We start from the raw sequence: 24,579 nt of genomic DNA, 5'->3' as shown, positions 1-24,579 counted from the left end.
ATGACTGAAAATACGGTACTCCCCACGACTTAATTTTGTCCAATCCGGCGGTTGTTTCGTCCGGATTTGGGCGTGGGGAGCGCCAACGAGTGGGGATGCTCTAGTTTTCTCCCCTAGCGAAAAAACTAGGGTTTCTCCCTCCTCTGGCGGCGCTTTGGCGATCCCGGAGTTTTGATCCTTCCATCGATCGAGCGGCCTATTCCTTTCGTCGCTAAGCGGTGGGTAAGGGCAAGGAGATCTCGAGTGATGTCTACGCAGGGAAAGCATGAGGAGAAGATGGCAGATGAAGGAGAATCAAGTGGGGCATCGACAGAAAAGAAAGAGGAAGTGGAGGATCTCATACGACGGCTGCACCTTCATGAGGACGAGATTGAAGACTTTGTCTGGGAAGAAGAAGCAGAAGAACCAGATTTCAAAGCGAAGTGGTTAGCGATCGCGAGAGTTCACACATCAAAGTTAGGGTTCAGTCAAAGTGCCCTATTTGCTGACATGCGATCGTCGTGGAATCCGGCGAAGGAGGTAACCTGGAGGAGGGTAGATTCAAATCTCTTTACTATACAATTCAATTGCTTAGCAGATTGGAATAAAGCTTTGCATCAGGGGCCATGGCTGTTCAGAGATCGGGCTTTAATCATTGAGGAATATGATGGTTTCACAAATCCGAGAACTGTAAAACTAGACAGAGTGGGGGTGTGGGCGCAAGTTCATAAACTGCCTGATAATTATCTGAAGGCGCCAATTATAAAAGGGATGTGTCGTAATGTTGGAGAGGTGACCGAGGTTCAGATTAAGTTACCGTCGGGGTTCGTTGGAAGTTTTGTTCGTATAAAGGTGAGATTGGATGTGAATAAGAAAATTAGCAGATTCGCATCGGTGACAAGAGATGGGAAGAAAGAATATTTCGAGGTGAAGTATGAGAAGATGCCAGTGTTCTGTGCGTGCTGTGGCATGATCGGTCACTGGGATGAGGAATGTGGCACGGGAGAACATGAAATATCAACGCTTGAATGGGGTGATTTTATGCTAGCGGATGGCGGCAAAGGGAGAGGTCGGGGTAGAGGCTCAGGCCGTGGCAGGAGTGGTGGAGGTAGAGATGGTTTTCCGTGGGGTCGAGGCATGGGCAGAGGTCCGAACCCTTTTCCGAATGAGGGAGATGGGGGAGAAGGTAACTTTCCATCAGATATGGAGTATGAGGGGCATGTCATCCATAATCCTTTTATTAGGAAGAGGATAGCGGAGAATTCTGCAAGAGGGATAGGAGCATCGGAAACGGCTGTGGTTGATCCCAATACAGGAGGTGGTGTGCTGGCTATGGTTGGTCAGTTTGAGGGTGGAAAGGAGATTGGTAACACTACTCCCCAGAAAAACCTGAATAAAAAGAAGGTTCGCCTAATGATGATGGCGAGACACCTGAAACAAATGAGAATATATTGGCGGCACCCCTCGAGGGTGACCGCCAGGAGCAATGAAAATCCTAGGACTCGGCCTTGTTGGGGCTGCGGCAGTTATTGCGCTTGTGAATCTTCAGAAGCGTAGAGGTGCGGATGTTTTATTCTTATCTGAAACTCATTTGGATACTTGGCCAGCAGAATGTTTACGGAGAAAGTTGAACATGGATCATAAAATAGTGGTAGCAAGCGATGGTAGAAGTGGTGGTCTTTTATTACTTTGGAAAAAGAGGTGGTAGTTGGTCTTCGGTACAAAATGGAAAACTTCATAGATGTTACCATAGGTAGTGGCCTGGAGAATATTTGGAGATTCACTGGTTTATATGGTGAACCAAAATGGCAGGATAAATACAAGACATGGCAGCATCTTCGTGATCTACATGCTCAGAGTTCCATGCCATGGGTTGTGATGGGGGATCTGAATGAAATTCTTTATCCATTTGAAAAAGAAGGGGGAAATCCTAGACCTCTTCGATACATGCAAGCTTTTCGGGATGCACTTACGGATTGCAATCTTCATGATCTTGGGTACATTGGAGATAAATTTACATGGCACCGAGGCAAAATCCGAGAGAGACTTGATCGGGTCCTGATTAATGATGCTTGGAAGAATAAATTTACGGGGGCTAGTCTAGAGAATTTGCCATATAGTCGATCTGATCACCGTCCTTTGCTTCTGTTATTAGAGGAGCAGGAATCACATGATACTTATGGACCAAGGGTCTTGAGATTCGAGGCGAGGTGGCTAAAAGAAGGTCGGTTCAAGGAAGTGGTTGAAGGGGCATGGGAATCTGCACTACATATACATGGTCTTGATCTGGCGGGCAGGTTAGCCCGGGTTCATGATCAGCTACATCGGTGGGATCGTACAGTACTCAAAAGTACTAGCAAGTGTATTAAAACAGCACAACGTGATCTTGAAAAAGTGGCGAGAGGAGCACTTACTGATGAAAACATTGCTCGACAGAAGGAGCTAGCAATAGAAATTGAAAATCTTTTGGTTCAGGAAGAAATTCACTGGGCTCAACGGAGTCGAGTAAACTGGCTCCAATACGGTGACAAAAATACATCGTACTTTCACAACTCTGCAAAGGCTCGTAGACAAAGAAATAGAGTGAAGAGGTTGAAGGATGAAAATGGAGTCTGGAGGGAAGGAACAGCATATCTAAATCCTATGATTTCTGATTATTTTTCAGGGCTGTTCTCTACTGAAGTTTATGATATTGATCCAACTCTTCTACAGAAAATCTATCCCCGTGTGACAGCCAATATGAATGACTCTCTACGTCGACCATACACGGCTGAAGATGTCCGAAAAGCTTTGTTCTCGATTGGGGATATGAAGGCACCTGGCACAGACGGTCTTCATGCGATTTTTTTCAAAAAATGTTGGCATATTGTGGGTGAAGTTTTAACCCAAGAGGTGTTGCAGGCCATTAATGATAAGGTAATCCCTGTAGGTTGGAATGATACTGTTATTGTGTTGATTCCAAAAGTGGAGACTCCTGAATCTATTTCCCAATATAGACCAATTAGTCTATGCAATGTTCTATACAAGGTTATATCTAAAATGATTGTTGTTCGTATTAAGCATATTTTAGATGAAGTTATTTCACCCGTACAAAGTGCCTTTGTTCCTGGCAGAATGATCACAGACAATATTCTTGTGGCATATGAAAGTTTGCATACTATGAAGAACAAAAAGAATGGAAAGGAGGGATACTGTGTTGTTAAATTGGACATGCACAAGGCCTATGATCGTGTAGAATGGATTTTTCTTGAGAGAATGTTAATGCAATTGGGCTTTCATCCTGAGGTGGTTGAGCTGCTAATGGCTTGTGTGAAATCTGTGAAGTATAAAGTGAGATATAATGACCAAGAAACAGAGGGTTTTATTCCAACCAAGGGACTGAGACAGGGGGATCCTCTCTCTCTCCCTACCTGTTCCTGATTTGTGCGGAGGGTTTATCGAGTTTACTAGCTCATCAAGAGGAGGTTCGTGGTATTGAAGGGGTAAAGGTGTGCAGAAATGCACCATCAGTGTCACATCTTTTATTTGCTGATGATTCCTTAATCCTAATGAAGGCAAACATAGTTAATGCAACCTCGTTGAGACAAGTGCTTGATCAATATTGCACAAATTCGGGACAATTGGTGAGTGAAGGGAAGTGTAGTATTTACTTCAGCCCCAATGTTGATGTTCTTACTAAGGCTGATATATGCTCTGAGCTGAATATTATGACTGAAGCCTTATCTGATAGATATTTGGGTCTTCCTGTTATGGTGGGGATAGACAGAAGTGATAACTTTATGTATCTGTTGGAAAGAGTGATAGCCAGGCTGAATGGTTGGAAGGAGAAAACAATGTCAATGGGAGCAAAAGAAATTTTACTCAAAGCTGTAATTCAATCTATATCTGTCTTTGCGATGGGAGTTTTTAAAATACCAAAGAATATTTGCAAATCCATTACTGATGCTATGGCAGCATTCTGGTGGGGTGATACTGAGGATCAGAAGAAGATGCATTGGAGGGCATGGTGGAGAATGTGTATTCCAAAAATTGATGGAGGGATGGGATTTCGTGATCTCCATTCTTTCAATTTGGCGATGTTGGCAAAACAGACATGGAGACTCCTCAATAATCCAACCAGCCTATGTGCTTCCATTCTTCAAGCAAAGTACTACCCAGATGGAAATTTGTTGGCTGCGGGGCCTAAGAAAGGGTCTTCTTTTACCTGGCAGAGCATAATTAGTGGCATACAAACTTTCAAGAGAGGCCATATCTGGCGTGTGGGTGATGGCACAAGGATCAATATATGGAGAGATCATTGGGTACCAGGGAGTGTTACACGTAAAATTGAAACTAACCGTGGTAATTGTTTACTGAGGACAGTTGATGAGCTTATTGATCCATCGTCTGGCGTTTGGGATGAACAGTTAATCAGGGACAATTTCAACCCTTTGGATGTTAGAAGAATTCTACAGATTCCCATTAGCCAGGATTTGGGTGATGACTTTGTAGCTTGGCACAAGACTAGTAATTTTTGTTTCTCTGTTCGATCTGCCTACTACTCAGAATGGAAGCATCAGTTTGGTCTGAAAATCAGAAGCAATGTTGGACAAGGCTCATCATCTATAAATCCAGTATGGGGAATTGTTTGGAAACTGCAAGTTCCATCTAAAGTCAAAAATTTTATCTGGAGAGCTTTACATGGTTTGGTCCCTGGAATGTCTATATTAGCAAATCGATATATCAAAGTGCCAGCTCAATGTCCTATTTGTAAGATGGGGGCTGAGGATATTCTGCACTTGATCTTTACATGTAACGGAGCAAAGGAGGTTTGGACGGCCCTAGGTCTGAATGATTTTATCATGCAATGGTCGAAACTGGATAAATCTGGGAGTGTTGTGCTTGAGGAGATATTACGCTCAGATTTGAATCACCCGCCTTTACTTGGTCCCCTGAGTCTGAAGGAGACAGTGGCGGTGGCGGCTTGGTATATATGGTGGCAGCGGCGAGAAGGAGTAAAGGGAGAAAAGGTGGCTTCACCAATCAGCTCAGCATTCTCGATTAAAGCCCTGAGTATGAATTTTTCTCTAGCAGAACAGAGAGCAACACCGAAGGTGGTAACATGGAGTAAACCTCCAGCTCGAAATTATAAGCTTAATATAGATGCATGTTTTTTCTCGAATGGTACAGGGGCTGCGGCAGCTGTTATTAGAAATGATCATGGTGAGGCGATTGGAGGCGGGACGTGGCCTTTACTGGATATGTTAAGTCCAGCAACTGCTGAAGCAATGGCGTTGAAAAATGGCTTGATGTTACTTGAAAATATTGGATGTTCACCGGTAGTGGTGGAATCTGATAGCTTAGACTTGATTACAGCATGCAATGGAGAAATTGAGTTATGGAGCCCTTATGCGTAATCGCATTTGTTTTCAAATTGCTCGAAGAATTGGGAGGATATCTTTTCAGCATTGTCCCAGAGAGGCAAACAAGACGGCGCATAATCAAGCTAGATTAAGTTTTGAGTCTAATATTTTTTGTATTTGGGATAGTAACCCTCCTTCATCTGTTTTAACACATGTGCTGAACGATGTAACTGTACTAAATTTGTGAAGCAGCAAGTACCAGACGCACTCTTTTTCTTACCAGGTTACCGAAGGGGACTGGAAGGTTTTTAATGAGGCGGCTTGCTGACTTAATATATTGGTTTTCAAAAAAAAAACGAGTGGGGATGCTCTAAGGGTGGGCCTTGGGCCATCAATCGAAGTCCAATATCGTTACGGCCCTGCGCAAGCAACAAAGGAAGGGACGCAGAGGGGAGCCCCTATTCCCCGCCCTTAGCGTTACCTACGTGGGGCTCCGCTCAAGTTACCTATACTTGGGCCTGGCCCATTTATGCTAGCGTGGCTTCTTTACTCCCACGTTCAGTCTATCGCTGACAGGTAAACTGTATTCCTTTTGCTCCGGTTTTCTGGAGTTTTTTTTTTAATATTCGGATTTTGAATAAATTTAAAAAGTTCAAAATTGAAAAATGTTCAAATCCAAAAAATGTTCAAAACATCAAAATTGTTCGGATTAAAAAATGTTTAAATTGTAAAAAAATCAAATTTGGAAAATGTTCAAATATGAAAAGGTTCAAATTTTGAAAATGTTCAAATTTAAAAATTGTTCAAAATTGTAAAATGTTCAAATCCAAAAAATGTTCAAAACATCAAAATTGTTCGGATTAAAAAATGTTTAAATTGTAAAAAATCAAATTTGGAAAATGTTCAAATATGAAAAGGTTCAAATTTTGAAAATGTTCAAATTTAAAAATTGTTCAAACGTAAAAATGTTCGAATATAAAATTCGTTCAATTTTGAAATTTGTTTACATTTAATTTTTTTCCATATTTTGAAATTGTTCATATTAGATGAAAGAAAGTAAACAAAAAAACAGAAACAGAACAAATCGAAAATGAAAAATCTGAGAAGAATGAGAAGAAAAACCAAGAAAGAAAATGGAAAAACCGAAGAAGTACCGGGAAGGCACGAAGACAGGAACACATAGCTCGACCTGATCCAACGCGAAGAACGTGAAACAAAGCTCCATCGCTGGTAATGGGCCGGCCCAGAATAGGAACACCCCTGTGCGGCGAGCCAGATACAGCCCGCAATAGGCGGAGAATAGGGTTTCCCGACGCAGAGGCTACTTACTTTTACCTGAGAGACGGAGACGGTATCGATGACCAATTGTAATCCAATTACTCGACCTATTTCTACTGTTCTTCTCCTCCACGACAACAACTTCTGAACAATAACTGGACTACATATACTCCTGTTCTTCACCTTTTGCCGTGCGAGTTTATTATCCAAGTACGCGTATTTGTTGGCTACTAAAACGCGCTGATCGCCTGTGTCCTCTATGTTGACGTGATCGATCGTCGGACGAAACCCAACTATAGCAAGCAATGGACGTCCCCACGGACGTGCTGGTGAAGATACTGCTGCTACTCTCGCCAATCTGCCGGCGGCGGCTCCGACTCGTCTGCCGGCTCTGGCGCGACCTAGTCCACGAGCGCACCCCCAAGATACAGATCGCCCCGGCCAGGCCTCTCATCGAGACGGTGTATCCCCGTGCATACATCGTCGACGACGTCCAAGGGCGTGGCGGATGCACTCCGCTGTGGACGACGGGCCACGACGAAGCGTACACGGCGATGCAGCTAGTCGGCAGCTGCAACGGCCTGCTGTGCCTGTGCGACAACCACAGACCCGGTGGCGCCATAACCTTGGTCAACCCTGCCACCGGCGAGGCTCTGGGCCTCCCGCCGATCCCAGGCGCCGGCCGGTTGAGGCGCCCCAAGACCGGCTGGCATCACGCATACGGCTTCGCGTACCACTCGGTCACGGGGCAGTACAAGATCGTGCGTGCCTCGTCCGACGAAGACAAGGTGCAGGTGTTCGCGCTCGGGGAAGCCTCGTCGTGGAGGGATGTGCCAGCCCCTGATGGGAGATGCAGGCTCGACGCCGGCGTCGTCGGCCTAGACGGGGCAGCATACTGGGTCGCCCTCAGCGAGAAGGGAGCCGAGAGAATCATGTCGTTGGATCTCGAGGACTGCTCCGTCGCGTCCATCGAGTCACCGCCGGAGCCTATCCGCCACCTGGCGGAGGTGCGTGGGAAGCTGGCCGCCGTCATTAGTGATGGCGTCATGGCGCATGAGAAGATCCAGGTAGCATATATTTTTCTTTTGACATTGTTCGTTTACTGATGTACATTCACTATATGTGTCTTTCCTCAATCGATTGCCATTGTTATAGGTGTGGATTCTCGAGGGTGAGGGGATGGAACGAAGCTGGAACCATCGTTACAGCGTGCAGCTGCCACGACGAGGACTGCAGGAGCATCCGCTGCCGAGGCCAGGGCAGCGGCTCGCGCGGCCACACCTGGGTCATGGCATGTCCACCATCCTGACGCACGGGACATGGCTGGGCGATGTGCTGGTCCTATATGAGCACACGCCCACAAGCTCGCCGTGCATGCACTAGTGCGGTGCAGAACCATCCGTGGAAGCCACGGCCGTTATTAGACTGCAACAACAGAGGCCGAATTTACAGGACGTTCGCGTACACGGAAACCACGGAGCCGCTCAGCGCTTATAAGCTTTGGTGACCCAGGTTGCTCGCGCGAGCAGGCGACGAACCCTAGTCCCAAAGGACCCTCATCCCCCTGTGTCCCTGGCGGCCCGACGGTGCAGAGCCGAGGAGGACGTCAAGCGGGTAGGGTGGGCACAGCGGAGCGGCGGAGCATGGCCTGGAGCCCTGGAGGCGCAGTGGAGCTGCTAGAAGCGAGGCGGCAGTGCTGGCCCGATGCTGCGGCTGTTACGTGAACGGCTGTGTGTGGCGGCTGTTCCGTGGTGCAGGCCATCCCACGGACGCGCGGGAGGTGGATGGTGAACCGATGCTGACGTTTCTCGGCGTGCAGGAGGCAGGACGTGCTCTCGGTCGTGTGGGTGTGTAGGTGGACCGCGGCTGCAAAGGTAAGCTGCTCCGGCAGCGGATGATGTTGTCCTAATCCGGTGGGCAAGGACGGATGAGTGCGATGATCCGAACGAAAGTCCTGCCCGTCACCTGTAGGTGCCGGCCGGCGGCGACGGCGCCCTTGCGTCTACTGCTTTGGTAGTTATTTTTGAACAAAAGGTTTGGTTACTCGGTTTTAATATATCTCAGTCAACTGAGAATTTCTTAAGTCTAAGTCACTTACAAAAAGGTACTTGAGTTACACTTTTCTGTTAAAAAGTACAATTCCAGAAATTTGCAACTTTTCTGAGGTGACTAAGACTTAAAAAAATCTCAGTCAACTGAAAGGCACGAATGAGATTTTCTTATGTCTCAGTCGACCTAAGAACCGTTGGATAATTCTGTAAGATTCGTGCAAACTGAACAAAGACGAGAAAAAGAATAGCGCGGGCGCGTGGAGTCGAACCCATTGCAGCACCAGATCAATACCGGCAAGCCACTAGCTCTTAATGATAAGGAATCACTATGACAGTTTTATATAGATAATTTCACTGGTTTGTTTCCATATAGTTCAAAGAGCATATTAGACTGCATTTGTTATGATACTTTTTTTGTTTTTTCTTTTGCTTTCTTTCTCATTATTTATATTATATGTATACCTTTTTATTTCATTTCCATGTTGACCTTTAAAGAAACTAGATTTAGTTGTGCGCCTTGGCGCACGACCCCGTAGAATTCGCACCAACTTATACGATGATTAAAATTAGATGGGAAATGATAATATATAAAAATTTGAATTACCAATTTCAAAGTCCTTAGCTCGTGAAGTTCAACACAGACTAAGCATTGGGTGGTATATTGAATCAGATGCATAGTGTGTAATATTTGACTAACAAAAATCACAATCTGTTTCTCATAAGTATATAATGCCATAGGTTCGGAAATAGCTACATATTAGATAGCACTTTTCTAGGTAACTAAGCCACAACCATAAACTGGAGGTTCATAGGAATGAGAAAATTTTAGGAATAGTTAGGCCTTTGCTAGAAAGAATAGAAATAATCGAGCACACCCCGTCCCTCAGCAATACACAGTTTTGTAGATCACTATATTGATGATGGAAAAAAAAGCAACATCACATAAGTAGCACACGGGGACTGTTGCAGGAAACTGGTCAATCATCATCACAAAAGAAATACATGATCCTTGGCACACGCCCCGTCCCTCAGTAATACATAGTTTTGTAGATCACTATATTGATGATGTAAGAAAATCTATTATAAGCAAGCAGCATAGACCTGCTGGTTCACAACATAACACTTGCTTTTCAAATCACAACAATCATTTAATATACTTCAAATCACAAACTTTATTTCTTTTAACTAACTGGGAACAAGTAAATAAGAGGGAATTAGATCTCTAAGATGAAGTGCCAATTTCTAAGAGGGGCATGCACAATATACGTGGTGGCCCAGATCGGGCTCCAGCAAGCCAATTCGCAAGGCAAACCACAATTGCCGGCTCGCGCCACCCGGAGGTGCACACCACCACAGCACTGTCCGCAAAGCCACCGCTGAACAGGCCATGCCATGGCGTCTGGCATCCACGGCGTGCCAGGCCTGAGGTGGTCGTCCCGCACCGACGACCTGCGCAGCTGGAGCATCATCAGATTGTAGCTCAAGTAAAATTACCACTTGCAGCAATGATGGATCTCAGTTGAGCTCAGTCTTGAGGAACACGTTGGGATCATCATAACGACTACTTGCACTATTATGTTAGTTAAAGTTTAGTAGAAAACACAAAATATATCTCAACAATGACTATGTACTTGCGTAAGGATAGCGGTAGCACGAGCAACCAATGTTTAGCAGCTAATTAGTGGTACATAACAACATAGGAGTATCGTATTTTGTTACTGAACCTTCCACAAACTGGCCGTCATCCGTTGAATCTTCAGACAACAAATCTAATACAGAAACATAATAGTCAGGGCTGTAGCATTATAGATTGGGACATGGAAGAAGTAATCTACATCAGATGGCAAAACACCCGGAAAAAATAATGTCCAGCAAGCGTGCATCTGTGCTCGCTTTCAATTTACAAAAATTGAATGATTAGGTGGAGTGGAAACCTGAACATTACACGCTATCTACTGATGGTTGACTATGAGCATGGTTTCGTTCACATAGAAATGGAACCTGTGCATAAATCCTTTTGCGTAATAACACACAAAGTTATTCCTGTAATTTTAACAACATAGAACTACTGGAAACCAGTATGTAAGGCTGACAACGGGAGCAAGTAAAACCCAGTCAAGAAGGAGAACTAAAAATGCCAAGAAATTATAAGAGCACTCACCTGGACCCTAGGTTGTAGAGTTCGAGGGAGACAGCGAGCCTGGAGTGGGTGAATGCTACCTTGCTGTGTGCGGTGGACCCTGCTGCTCACTCCACTCGTCGCTGCAGAACGCCACCTCGCCCCTGCATCACACGGACATATAGACATAGGAAGAATTCAGGCATCATGTCACACCTCAAAAACATCTCTAATTCTCAATTCAAGCATCGTGTCACATCACAAACATCTGATTTTCCAGCCAAGGATTTTTAATCCATCTTAATGTACTCAGGAAACCATCTATAACTTTGGTTGATGGTAGATTGTGACAATTAAACAAACACCGGCGCTAATCAGATGGTACCGCCACCAAGTGACCAGATTTGTATGAATAATCAAGCAAGAACTCATATGATTGGTGGGTTAATTTTGCTTAATGCGCGTATTCTAAAAAGAAATGTTTAATGTGTCTTTAGGGGAGTACAGTATGTTAGCCTTGACTCGAAATCTAAAATATCTCCCAATAGTTTTATATTCTGGAACAACACATAGCAGATCTTGTCCAAGAAATGGCACATGTTTAATTGAGATGCATTCATAAAAAATAGATTTCTGAAGACGACTAAAAGAATAATACGCCTATCACACACAACGGAGAATGGTATGATCCAGCTAAATACAGTTGACACTATCAAATGAGATAAGCTTTTCTCCAGCTGTAAATAAGGGATGCTACCACGAGTGTTACCACCTGAAGAAGAAGCTCGCTCCTCTATCAATACCGTTGCTGGAATGCCACCTGAAGAATGGTTGTTCCTGATATTAACTTCAGCCCACCTACTGAATAAGGTCAGAATTTAGAGGAAGAAGAGGAAGCAAACAATGCATCAGATCTTAATTTCCACTTCACTTAATCAAGAATAATTCAGTGTACTGTTGGAGTAAATGACAATATAACTGAATACTACAACACTACTCCAACAACTACAAAGAGAAATTATAACACTCATACATCAAGTACTCCTACATCAAGAATTTTTGCTTGTTCACTAAACAATTACCTCACTTTTCAGCTACTCAAACATGAATCATCACAGCTCAGAGGAGAACAGCACAACAAGCATGAAGCATGGTACTACACGACCAGTAGAAAACATGCAATTTACAGCTGCATTACACTACACTTCTGCAGGAAAATGCCCCTAAAATTAAGGAGTATATAAGAAGTACACCACAGCCAACTTTACTTTTAGATATTTAGACGAAGATACAAATTCTCCTATAGACAATAAGGAGTATGCAAGGAGTATATAAGAAGTACACTATGATCTAACCTGTTCTTATAAAGCTCGAAGGACTAATGTAGTGAAGCTCTTAAATCAACAGTTATCTCCAGCAGTATAGAACCACTGAAAAAAGGCGCATATGAAGCTGAACGAAGAGAACTTGTACAATGCATTTACTTGCTTCCTGCAATTATCATACTCAAATCTTGTTAGTAGGAAAAAAACCAGCGGGTGTTCAATTCAAACATAGATGCAGACAGACAGTAAAATGCAGACAAAAGATATATGCCAATGTTTTGAAGTGCAGCATGATAAATATGCAATTTTTCAGTATGTCGAAGTACTCAGAACAAACAACACGAGCAATTTGGGAGTAGGTCACAGTAGATTAATGCAGTTGAATCATGCAGTGACCGTAAATCTACCTTTGTACTAAGCATGCCCCAAGAAAGAACCAGCAATATAAATTACTCTAGAGGAGTTACTACTGTATTCCAAATAGACAAACAAAAAATGGTGTAGAAATGATGCATGCAGTAGGCACTGAAACTCATGTGTCGATTCGGACGGCGTGTACCACTCCTAACATGGACACGCATGAGTAGGCATACTGCATCAACATTCGTTGTGTGCATATAGTAGATAATCTTGCAAGTTAATAGTTGGTACATGGATAAGCACTTACAATGGTTAAGACTGCCTTGCAGATAGATATGTGTTGGATATACCATAAATAAAGAAGATGAGAAACATCAAACCTCGGTAAAAAAGAAGAAGCAATAATCCTAGGGAAATAACATAAAGAGCATAGAAACTTATTGTGGTTTTGTCTCTCTGCACTTGCACGTAGTAGACATGATCTTTCAACAGTTGTAACCACCAAATGTGACATTCAACATCCCTAGACTGGGCAAATATGGTTTAGCACCTGAAAATCCAAAACAGAGCCACAACATAGAAAAGATTAGAAGATTAATTCAAGAACCCAATTATGAAGGATGCACATAAATAAGCACTAAAACATAGGTTAGTTGCCTATTTTTCTGGCCTAATGTAATGCTAAATTTAATTTGCATCAAAAAACCAAGTAAGTTCTGTCTAGAAGGATAAATAGCGGAAACATTCTAACTACAGGACAGAACACCTTATATAATGCCCAGTTGCCCACAAAAATTGGTTGGGAGGAAGAAATCAGAGGAAAAAAACATTACCAGACAACTCTTGTACATCCCAACAAAATACATAATTCAGTACAAAGAATTACATTTTGTAATAGAAATACAAATATTAGTCTTAAGAAATGATATACACATATAAATCAAGACCTACATTTTGTAATAGAAATTCTTTCCGATTCAAGATGTGCTTCAACCATTAATAGAAACTTCAAACATAGATTGATACAATGCATCAACGTCAACCAAAAACTATATTTATGGTCACTGAGAACTTCAAGTTTGGAATATAGAGGTTTATCTAACCACCCGACTCACAAATAGATTACTACTTTCTTATTTACATGTGGTAATATCCATAAGCAATATCCGCCATATCGTCCACATCCATCAGAGATCAAAGTCGGATCACACACAAATAATCAAAGGAGAGTAAATGAGAGAATGGGTAGACCATCATTACACCCTCAGATCCAATGCAACAACATTGGTGGATTGAGAGGCCATTACCAATAACTTCATATAATTTTGGATCAACCAATTTAAAGGCATAGACAGTGAAGTGCAACTTAAATTGATCACAGTCCATTTAGATGTGTGAAATGCATAAAATATCATAATTTTTTCAAGTCTTACGAACTTTTCTAGCTAACACAAACCCAGATCCGTTTAGTAACCTAGGTGTAGATTTCAGTTTTTCTAGTGCCTGAAGTCAAATAGTTTGTGATAAAATAAAGGTTGATTCACTAAAATACATTTCAACACATAAGTGAATCTAACCTGTGATATCTTTATAATGTCCTATTAACTTTTGAAGAACGATGGTGGGTCAGAAACCTGGCAAACCATCAAACTACCATCAGATGAACCATAAGCAAGCACATCTCAGTATTGTAACTGCCAAGAGTAAAATCAATAATGGATGAGTATACTACTCAATTAACTCAGGAGTATGAGAAAACTTCATCTTTAACAAGAACAAAATGTATAACTATGATAAAATAACCTGATGCTTTGCAGTTATCGAAGATGCAATGCATTCGAACAAAAGAGAATGCAAGTTCACCAAATCTGACATGGCACCCAGGTTCACTGCTTTGAACTGACACCTACGGTGCGGCTTAACACACCGTCGTTATTTCTGAGGTCCTGCAGCAAAGAAGTTACATGTATCAGCCTTCACACCAACATCCGTACTGCTGTAATTTTAGAGCTCAACACATTAGGCACACCTTGGAACTAAGATGATTATAGAAGTGTATGCAAAACAAGGTTCGGTTCAGTAAACCTGTTCATTTATGCTGACATTCATTTCTTCACAGTGCTAATGCAAATGTGTTTCTCTATGTAAAAAATGACAATTTGGTGGGCATCACATTAACGCAAGTATAATGAAAAAGTAGCATAACCCGTAGAGGGCTTGGTGAACTGTACCTCGTTCTCAAATAGATGAAAGTTAAGTTAGCAAGAGACCTCCTAGGATTGTTCCGCTGCCTTGGTCGACAAAGAGATAATGTTAGGCACCACAATAGCCGTGATGGGCTCGAAATAGTCTACCAAACTGTGACAAACCCCATGAGTATTGTATATCTCATTCATGTGACTTGATCTACGTACCATCACGTCATTCTTACATCACTCATGAGAAATAAAACAAACTCCAACAGAGGGATGAAGCCTTACATGTTGTTGATCTCGATCTACTCTAGGAAGACAAATCGGTTCTTGAGAAGAGTCATATTGTGCTGCAAAGCAAGCAAAAATAAAATAAAAAACTAACAGGTGATAAGAAGGCCTCGTACCATGCCTATCTACAACAGAAATAAGGGGATCCACACAAACAAAGACAGAGAAGAAGAGAGAGGAACCTGGCCGTTGGTGGATGGAGATGTGGCTAAGAGGGTTGAAGAGCAGCAGCAACATCGCCACCAGGGGACCGTGCTTCTGGCCAATACCAAGCATCCCCGCGCCGGTCGCCATCTTCCCGCGTGCTCCTATCGTGCTCCGCCTCCTCATCCATGGCGTCCTTCTGCCCTTTTCCTCTCCCAGCTTCAGCCATGGAGACAACCAGGAGGTGGGTAACGAGAAAAGGGGAAGAACACATGGGAGAGGGGGTTGTCGTTGGGGGCTGGTGGGGGAGAAGAGGAGGCGAGATGGGTCGGGCAGGGAGGAGGAGAAGGGCGGGCGGCGGCCAGGGAGCCGGAACTGAGCCGCCCGAGGAGGGAATTGGGGAGCACAAGCACGGGAAGGATTGGGGCATGGGGCTAGGGTTTCCTTCGTGGGATTCCCATTTTATACCACCACGGTAAAAAATGAACGGCTTAGATTTGTTTGAGGTAAAATCAATGGCTAGTCAAATCTGATTTACCTAGTTGCCCCATGGGGTTGCATCAATTATACCTTTAGATGTGCAACTAACTCGTAAAAAAAGTGCAACCATGATTTATTTGTATTTTATTTTTTGTTATTTATGTTGGTATTTTTTGTCATTTAAATATATTTAAATTTTCTCCATAATTGCACCGTTTGTCAACAAAAGTACAACCAGTATTTTTCTAATTTTTATAATATTATTTTACAAGTCACACTTTTATTTTCTCAAGATCGTTCATTAACGAGTGGTTTTTTTTTTCAATATACATGCACTTTTCTCAAGAAATACTTAAATCCATCTGATTTCAATATGAGTTGCATTTTTCTCGAGAAATGTGCAACTAGCAATCGGTTATTGATATGATTTATATTTTTCTATAGAAATGTGCAAGTAGAAGTTTTTTATAGGAATCGCAATTTTCTCCAATAATGTGTAAACTAGAAACCGAATATTGGGTATGAGTTGCACTTTTCTCAAGAAATATGGAATTAGCAACCTATATTCGATGTGAGTAGCATTTTTCTTAAGAAATGTGCAACTCCATTCGATTTCAATATATGTTGTACTTTTTCTCGAGAAATGTGAAACTAGCAATCGTTTATTGATATGGGTTACACTTTTCTATAGAAATGTGCAACTAGATTTTTTTTTGTACGAGTTGCACTTTTCTCCAACAATGTGTAAACTAGCTACCGATTTTTGGTATGAGTTGCACATTTTTCAAGAATATGCAATTAGCAACCTATATTCGGGTGCAACTCCATCCGATTTCAATTTGAGTTGCATTTTTTCTCGAGAAATGTGCAACTAGCAACTGGTTATTGATATGAGTTACGCTTTTCTATAGAAATGTGTAACTAAAAGTTTTTGATACGAGTTGCACATTTGTCCAACGATGTGTAAAACTAGCGACCGATTTTTTTCTATGAGCGTGCAACTAGCATATTTTTCTGGTTTCCATATGTTTGTCTTTTTTTGCTTGTTCTTCTATTTTAAATCATTGGCACTTTTGAGTTAAATTTTAGAAAATGTCTATTTTTTTTATTCGAATGAAGCCCAGTGATTAGGGGGTACGTGAGCACCCCCTAACTACTCAACACGTGTCTAACGTCATCCATTAATCCGTTAACACTATTGGCTGTTGTCCTGTCTAGCCGGCGCACTCGATGGTCAGGTATGCAATGATTGAATCTTTGACCACGTCCAATCCACCCGACCTCCCCTCACCAAATCCTTCTCCCCTCACCTCGCTGGCTCGTCCTCCCCTACTCCTCCTACCTTGCCGACGGCAGCCTGTCCGCTCCGTGCTCGGCGGCGGCCTCCCCTGCGCTAGCCGGCGAACCCCTCGAGCTCAGCCACGCGCAGCCTCCCCGACGCGTTCTCGTCGACAGCTGTGGCCGCGGAAACCTCCTCCCCGTGCTCGTCGGCGCGCCCCCGACGGGATTGGCGGCGGCAGAAGGCTCCTCCGCGCACTCGATGGCCCGCAGCCTCTCTGATGCGTGCACGTTGGTGGCGGCGGCGGTAGAAGGCACTCGCGCGCGGCGGCGCTCGGCCTCCCCCGATGCGTGCGGTAGTGGCCGGGAAGACAGCGTGAGCTCCGCCGCCGTGTGCCCCGTCTCGAGGAGCGCCCCCAATTTGCTGCCGCCAGCCCTCCCGCGGGAGTCCACCTGCGTCCATGGCGTGGCCGGGATCGTGCGGACGCGGTTTTCAGCGTGGCCGGGATTGTCCGCTGGCGCATCTCCCGCTCCGTGTCGATTCCGCGTACAGCTCCAGCCCTCCGCTGCACATTGATTCGATTTGAGGTGCGGGCGCGGCGGCAGTTTCGACCTCCGGGTCGTGGGGTGCTCTGGAGACCCCAATATTTTCTTTTCTTTGCAGGAGACCCCCATTTTCCCCAAATCAAGGGCGCCCATCTTCAATTCGCGCCTGCGAGGGGACGGGGCTTGCCTGTGCCCGTCTAGTGCGACCATCCGTGCGGCATCAGTCTTGGACGGCATCGAGCGGCACCTACTCCCCAACCCTCAGCTCAGGTTGTTCCCAAAAAAAAAAAGACGACACAGCCCCCTCTCGTATACGAATCCTTCCGTAATACAAGCACAGCAACAAAAGTAAACAGAAAATAGGAGATCACTGATCCCATCTTGCGGGAAAACATCCACAGAATATACAGCGCCCGCCAAAATCCAATCTCCTGCTGATGCAAATAGAAAGAAACCGAAGGTTGAACCCAATCAAATCAACACAGGCAAATTCCAATTGAACAACCCAGGAATCGTAACTTCATACACATGCTCCAATTGAACAAAGCAGCAATCAGCTGTAGTCGCTGATGAATTCTTCAAGTAATCATGAGCATGATGATGGGATTGATGGCGATGAATCTCATGGACAGCAAGAGATCTGACCGGCGCCATCGTATGCGCTACGTCTTTAGTTGGGAGGCTCGCCGCCACACGAACCAGGCAGCGCCTCACTGCCGCGACTAGTCCGGTTCCTTGCGGTGGTTGGGTTCCTTTCCGCTTCCTCCTTCCATCAGATCGGTGTTGAGAGTGACAGATAACTCGAGAGAGTCTCAGAGAAAAGGATTTGGAGGAGGGAGATTGGATTGGGAGGAAGAAGAGATCAGGAAATAGGGGCGGATAGGTCTAGAAAGGCATAGAAGCCAGACGCCATAGAGGACACCGCTCTCCGTTTCCGCGAGAGACAACTAATTAATTGTTGGTTTCGCGCTAGCTATAGACCGACCAAGCACCCGAGCTCGAGTTCAGACTTCAGACCCAGGAAGAATATACGTATGGGGATGGATGAGCAATCGTATACGGGAGAGCATACATGTGGGGTTGTGTCGTCCTTTTTTTACGAAACAACCTGAGCTGGGGGTACGGGAGTAGGAGTCGCTCGATGCCGTCCAAGCCTGATGCCGCACGGATGGTCGCATGAGACAGGCACAGGCAAGCCCCGTCCCCTGCGAGGAAGCTGTGCCACCCCCTGCCCACGAAGCAGGGCCCATCCCGGTCCCGTTCGAGGTCCACGTGCCACGACCGCCCCGCGGGGTCCCGCAGCGTGGCCATGGCGAAGCCCGGCGGGATGTCCAGGCGCGCCGCGAACTTGGGCGGCAGGCTCTGCAATCGATAATGCAGAGTAGTAATCGGTTTTGTAGATCGATCATGTCCAGGGGATGTTTGTGACGATCATGGTGGTACCTACCAAGGTGGATGTGAAGGGGCTGCTGGGGATGAGGACCTTGAAGAACTTTTGCCGGCGTACCGGACAGCCGCCGCCGCCATGCGATGCAGCCATGAGACCCTCCAACGACTTGGTACCACGCGTATCCCTAGAATAGTTTAGCACCAATGTACTACCGTAGAAGCGCCTCAGAACAACTAGCACAAAGGCATGGAGGTAGAAGTAGATTTCACGTCCGTTTGATCGCCGTGAGCATCTACTCGCGGAGAGCGAATCTAAAAGCAAATCCAAAAAGTGTTTAGGGGGTGCTCACGTATCCCCCTGATCACCCAATCCGCTCTTTTTTTATATTTTTGTTGAAGTGCCAATACTAAGCTAAGTGGAATATACGATATATTCTGCAAATAGCTAAGTGCCAAATGCGTTAGTTAGCTTCGTCCAAATTAAATGGATGTACGATATATTCTGCAATAGGTAGGAAGCTAGCTAGCAATGCTACTGTGCATGCGCATCGTAGAAGTGGGCTGATGCTGCTCGCTGCATGCTCGTACGGCGTCGACTGAGACGTAACGATTTCTCAGTCGACTGCTCCCTAGCTAGTCAGGATCAGCGAGAGGGTCCCCCACCTTGTTTCTCCCGTGGCATCATCGTGTTTGGATACATGGCTTGGAGGTTCTATGTAACATAATTAAGTATATTTTTTGCTGGTTTTCGAGGTTGATCTTCAGGAACGCAATGTATGCTATCGCCGGTGAGTCGACAACACCCTTTGAGGACCGACCAAATCACGCCATGTACTTGTCATCTCCTTAGTTTAAAATAGCCGGTTATCTCATTTAGCCGCGATATTTTTCGAGGCTATGAAAGGCAATATTCAGGCTATTTTATTTAGCAATTTTTTAAATGTTTTGGAATATTTCAGTCATATCTAATTAAAAAAACAAAAACTATGATTTAAACACGATCCATGACAATTTATTGAACCATTCAAAGAAAAAAAGAGTATTAAATTATTCAACTCACAAGTTTTATCTAATCATATTGAACGCAAATTTCAAAAAAAAAAGAAAAAAAAGAAGAGAAATTTAAAATGCATGAGGTTTAGCGGCTAAATTTGAGACTAATTAGGGCCTAATTCCCGGGCATTCCCCGTTTCTACCGGTTTCCGTCGGTTCCTCGAACCAGGCCGTTGGCGAGAGGTTTAACTGGTTTGGTGCGGTGTAGACCGTAAAAACACGACGCGCTCTCACGGGCTGGTGCGGTTTGGTTAGGCGGTGCAAACTGGTTTGACACCGGCTGAAAAATCAACACACATGCAAGCAGCTGTTACCGCGGCGAGTCGGCAATGGCTGGGCTCCCTTAACCGGACGAGACCAAGCATGCAGAACTGCAAGTCCAGTGCACAGGATCGATTTCGGCCGCTACGCCCGGAGCTGTCGACGGAGCGCGACCGGCAACAAGTTCGCTGACAACTGGCGGCGGAGGACGGAGACATGGCGCTGCTGCTTGACAGGTAATTCTCCCCGTCGTGACATGATGCTCAGGGCAGCGTCGTTGACGACGCCGATAACGCAGCGCCGGCGTGGGCTGCGTCCATGAACCGGGAGTACTCCATACTGCTCATGACCATGGCGCAGCACGCCGAACAGATCAACCTCGACATGTTCGTGCTCGAGAACCAGATTCTCGTCCCCTTCTTGCGCCAGGCTGAAGCCCCGGCATTCCGTCGAGCAGGTTGTGCTCAGATGTTTCGACGACGTGTTCCTGAAGCGGGCGCGCCTCCCCTGCCATGGCGTAGGCCACGAATTCCACATGTCCTGCATCTCTTCTACTGGTCCCTCTTATTGGAGACCAAGTACTCCATCTTCTACAAAGCCGCTGAAACTCAAGATCAAGAAGGACCCAGAGCCTGCTCCATGGAGTTGTGGCACTCAGCGGTGAGGTTTCGGCTGGCGTCGGCATCGGGGGAGTCCGGCCGGCGAGCCCCAGCGGGCCTTGTTTGGTACTAGAGTTTTTGTGGGGATAATATTCTAGAGTATTGGGTGAAACCCCTACCTTCACCCAATCCCCACTAATCCCCACAAAACATCATCCCAAGAAATCCCTAATCCCCATTTCTTTGAACTTTCATTTGGTAGGCAGGGATTGTTGCAGGGATTGTTGCAGGGATTGGTGCACAAAAACAATAAAAATTAGCAAGGCAAATCAACAAAACGTTAGCAAAGATCTGATTTTTTATGTCATAGGCCACACGTCAACTTTGAACTGAAACTTCAGATTCAGTCATAACACGAAGCCACTTTCGATTCAGGTCACAAAAATACTACAAGCCCATCAAAATTGCATTTCCTGGTTTTTAAAATTAAATTTCAACATATTATATAATGTCAAAAAAATCCGATAAAAAATGTTACGGATACATCTTGATGTTCTATGTGTTTGCAAAGTCGTTTCACGAAAAATCGATACTTTTTGTGTCATGTGTAAAAAAGTTAAAATTTAGTGCTAAATATAAGCTCTTCACAAGACGTTTTGCTTGTCATTTTTACACAGGACACCAAACCTACCGGTTTCGCGCGAAACTTGGCATACACATATGGATTGTTGACATATACGCGTGAAATTTGTGTTCGTATTTTTTGTGATATTTTAAAATGTTTTTCTCTGTAGCAGGAGCATATGCACCTGAGATCAAAATTGCATTTCCGTTACACACGTTGATTTAAATAACATGAAGCCCATCACAAGTTCCATTTACCTAACATTAGACGTGTCCCTGACTGGACAAAAGTACTAAATTCAGATTACATGGAAGCATTGCCGTTGCAAAAACAAGACCACATAGGCATCGCATACATCATGTTCAAACTCATACTTGCCGATTAGCAGCTGCAGGTACATTTCAAAATGATGGGTGGATGATGCCCTGCAGTCCAACACAAATAACTACCGATCAAAGGTAGAAGAAGAAACTTGACCTGAAATTCAATGAACCAGATTAATTATTTCACATGGAAGAAACTTCATGCAAAAATGCAGAAGAATATTCAGTTTATGTTTTCACTTTTCAGTTTCCATGAACAAGCATAAGTTGATGGTATGCACATATTTCTTAGAAGATGGCAGTGATATACACTTTCTGCTTGGAGAAACAAACACAAGATGGATGATTAAAAAACTTCTAAGCACTAAGCACAGTATGTGTTTTCGTTACTTCTTAGTATTACCATAAAGTATATTTCAAGCTTCAGCTCTTTGGTTCCAAGAGTTTCTGCTGCAAAACCTCAAGCAAGAGACTTGAAGAGAGCAACCTTAAATGTCACACTTGTAGAAGAGAAAAACCTATGCTTGTTTACATGAAAATACTGGGCAGTGGCTGTTTACACATAGCAACTTACAGGCTACAAATGCACACTCCAATGTACTACTTGTGGAATTTATTCAAGCTGGTGAGGATGATGCTCAGAATACCTCACTTCTTCCGTGACCATATATCCTTAGTTTACAATTTCTTTGGCTAGTTGAGCATGGTAAGAAACAAAAGCAATTTATACCTAAGCTGTGCACCATGGTCACCTGCCAGTCAAGTTCATTTTCTTGACATATTGTAGCTAGATTTTACTAACTGAGGTAACTATCAGGAAAGATTAGAAACGGCAGGTGGAAAATACAATAAGATACATAGTTTTGATCCTTGATGTCAGGAATGACAGCGCAAGCAACAGGGTGATAAAGAACTCAGGTCACACAGCCTGCTACTACAGTAATTGGCAAACAAACTCTTCCTGCACATAAGCAACTGCGAGCATAACCATCAACTAAAAAAACCAAGAGTACATTGTGTGTGCTAGCTGTAAGTTGTAGTAACGGTACTAGATGTCAGGAAATAGTGGTGCTGGACTAATGATACTACTAGCAAATGATAATTATAATGGAAGGTTGTAACTTGTACTGGAACGTATATTCAATGGTCTAGTACTAGTGGCTGTACTCTAGCTTCCAGGAAAGCAAAAGACAAAATATTACCTCATGGTAACTTGGACATCTCTGTTATTCCCTGTCATAAACAAAAAATACATCAGTTTTAGTAACTAACAATTAGACAGTACTGCTCTTATCTGTTATACAACTAGTACCAGGTTAATTAACCATGAGAGTATATATACAGAACTTGCAAAAAAAGAGTTTATACATATTAACCATGATGATGATAATTAGTTGCCGCCGGAACCAGAGCGGAAATACTACTCACATAGCAGTGAACACAAGAGCATGAAGGTACAAATGCAAACATCTGCATATGTAGTTTATAACTGAATTCTGGTAGCTAAAATCAATTCTAATAACATGACAATTCCCAAATTTCACAGACGGATTCATTATAATATCATTATCACCATAAGGACAAACTTATTTGGCACCATGACTTAATTATTTCTTGGGGCAGTAAGCATGGATGAGGATTATGTGCGCAATGGGGGCTGTCCCAAAACCTACTGTCTAGCTTAACTATCTCAGTTTCTTTCTAGATGCAAGTGCACTGAATTCAAAACCCACATCTGGCCCATAATAACAGCTTAACACACCAGTAACTCCCATTAACATAAACACTTCCTAATCTCAAAATATCAAAATCCATTTCAACACAACGAATCCCCAGTCCCAAGTCAGTTACAAAGGACCAAATTTCACAACCAAATTCTCACGCAATCATACAAAAAGAGATAAATCATAGCATGAATTCCTCACAACTGTGCAGCAAGGTACCACATTTATTCAACCAAGCCATACATTGCCCATATCAGGTGAAGCTATGGATGGGGATTACGTGCGCAATGGGCTGTAGATGGTGCACATGCATCTCAAAAGAGTCCAGGAAAGGGAGATACGGGCTGTAGATGGTGAAATGGAGCGCAACAGCCCGACCGCCTGCCCCATTCCTCTCCCGCCTCCGATCAGTCGGACACTGCGATCCTAGCGCGATTTCTCTCCCAGAGCTCGTCCAGACCTAGCACCAGAGAGGGAGAAATAGAAGGGGGTTACCTGAGAGGATGCAGACTCGAGTACAAGACCGGCGGGAGGTGGCGTCGCCGGTCAAATACCAAGAACGGTGGCGATCTGATGTGGAGCGCTAGGCGGGATCCATCCTTGCGTGCGCCGGCAAGGTTCTCCGCCTCTCCCGCCCCTCCTGCAGTTCTAGCCGCCGCTCCGCTCGCTGTTCGCCGCCGTTACGCTCGACGCTCGCCGCCGCTTTGCTCGCTCGCCGCCGTCGCTTGCGGTAGGGTTTCGGTCGGGGACGAGCGAGGACGGGGATAATACGCGAGGTCCAGGTCCGGGATTCGGCCCAAGTCAAAAAATGGGTCGGGGACGGGGTTAATCGGGGATGGGCGGGGATTATTTGGCCCAAAACTCCTCTACCAAATGGGCTTTCGGGGATTAGCGGGGTTTCGGAAATGGGCCGGGATAATACTCTCCCATCCCTGCAAATACACTTGTACCAAACGAGGCCAAATGGGCTTTCGGGGATTAGCGGGGTTTTGGAAATGGGCCGGGATAATACTCTCCCATCCCTGGAAATACACTTGTACCAAACGAGGCCTGACGGGGATGAGCATCCCGTGCTTGTCATCCACCAGTACGGCGCGGTGATACTGTACAACAGTACAAGATGCCAGGCGAAGTGTGTAGGGCGCGACGTACGTCCCGTGTGATCGACGGGTTGGCCGGTTTACCTGGTTATTACAACCCCGTATCAGCCCAGCAAAGAC

The 24,579-nt window shown here is 44.5% G+C and overlaps 1 protein-coding gene and 2 long non-coding RNA genes across 4 annotated transcripts; 1 reads left to right on the top strand and 2 right to left on the bottom strand.

The window, feature by feature from the left end:
* Nucleotides 1-6,904: 6,904 nt before the first annotated feature.
* On the top strand, nt 6,905-7,982 carry LOC127310484 (F-box protein At3g07870-like). Its single transcript, XM_051341156.1, has 2 exons — nt 6,905-7,666; nt 7,755-7,982. Exons 1-2 carry the CDS (start codon nt 6,905-6,907, stop codon nt 7,980-7,982), a joined length of 990 nt encoding a protein of 329 aa, XP_051197116.1.
* A 2,011-nt stretch (nt 7,983-9,993) lies between these two features.
* LOC127309659 (uncharacterized) lies at nt 9,994-12,104 on the bottom strand. The gene is made up of 3 exons (XR_007857274.2): nt 11,852-12,104; nt 11,542-11,630; nt 9,994-10,933 (listed from the first exon to the last, which is right to left on the bottom strand). It is a non-coding gene; the product is annotated as an uncharacterized lncRNA (long non-coding RNA).
* A 9,393-nt stretch (nt 12,105-21,497) lies between these two features.
* Nucleotides 21,498-24,286, bottom strand: LOC127307990 (uncharacterized). Of its 2 annotated transcripts, XR_007856138.2 has the most exons (3): nt 23,855-24,179; nt 22,838-22,868; nt 21,498-21,789 (listed from the first exon to the last, which is right to left on the bottom strand). It is a non-coding gene; the product is annotated as an uncharacterized lncRNA (long non-coding RNA). The 2 variants fall into 2 exon arrangements; XR_007856137.2 differs by lacking the exon at nt 22,838-22,868 and having other exon boundaries at nt 23,855-24,286.
* Between the last annotated feature and the right edge of the window lie 293 nt (nt 24,287-24,579).

The sequence above is a fragment of the Lolium perenne genome, chromosome 6, assembly GCF_019359855.2.
Source record: "Lolium perenne isolate Kyuss_39 chromosome 6, Kyuss_2.0, whole genome shotgun sequence".
In the NCBI taxonomy this organism is placed as follows: domain Eukaryota; kingdom Viridiplantae; phylum Streptophyta; class Magnoliopsida; order Poales; family Poaceae; genus Lolium; species Lolium perenne.
Note: the sequence above shows the minus strand (reverse complement) of the source record. Positions and strands in the feature narration are given on the sequence as shown.

What these genes read in the sequence shown, in the direction of transcription:
- LOC127310484 (XM_051341156.1), top strand. Translation starts at nt 6,905, where the DNA reads ATGGACGTCCCCACGGACGTGCTGGTGAAGATACTGCTGCTACTCTCG. An exon ending in TGGCGCATGAGAAGATCCAG is followed by an intron (nt 7,667 to 7,754) that starts GTAGCATATATT and finishes CCATTGTTATAG; the next exon opens with GTGTGGATTCTCGAGGGTGA.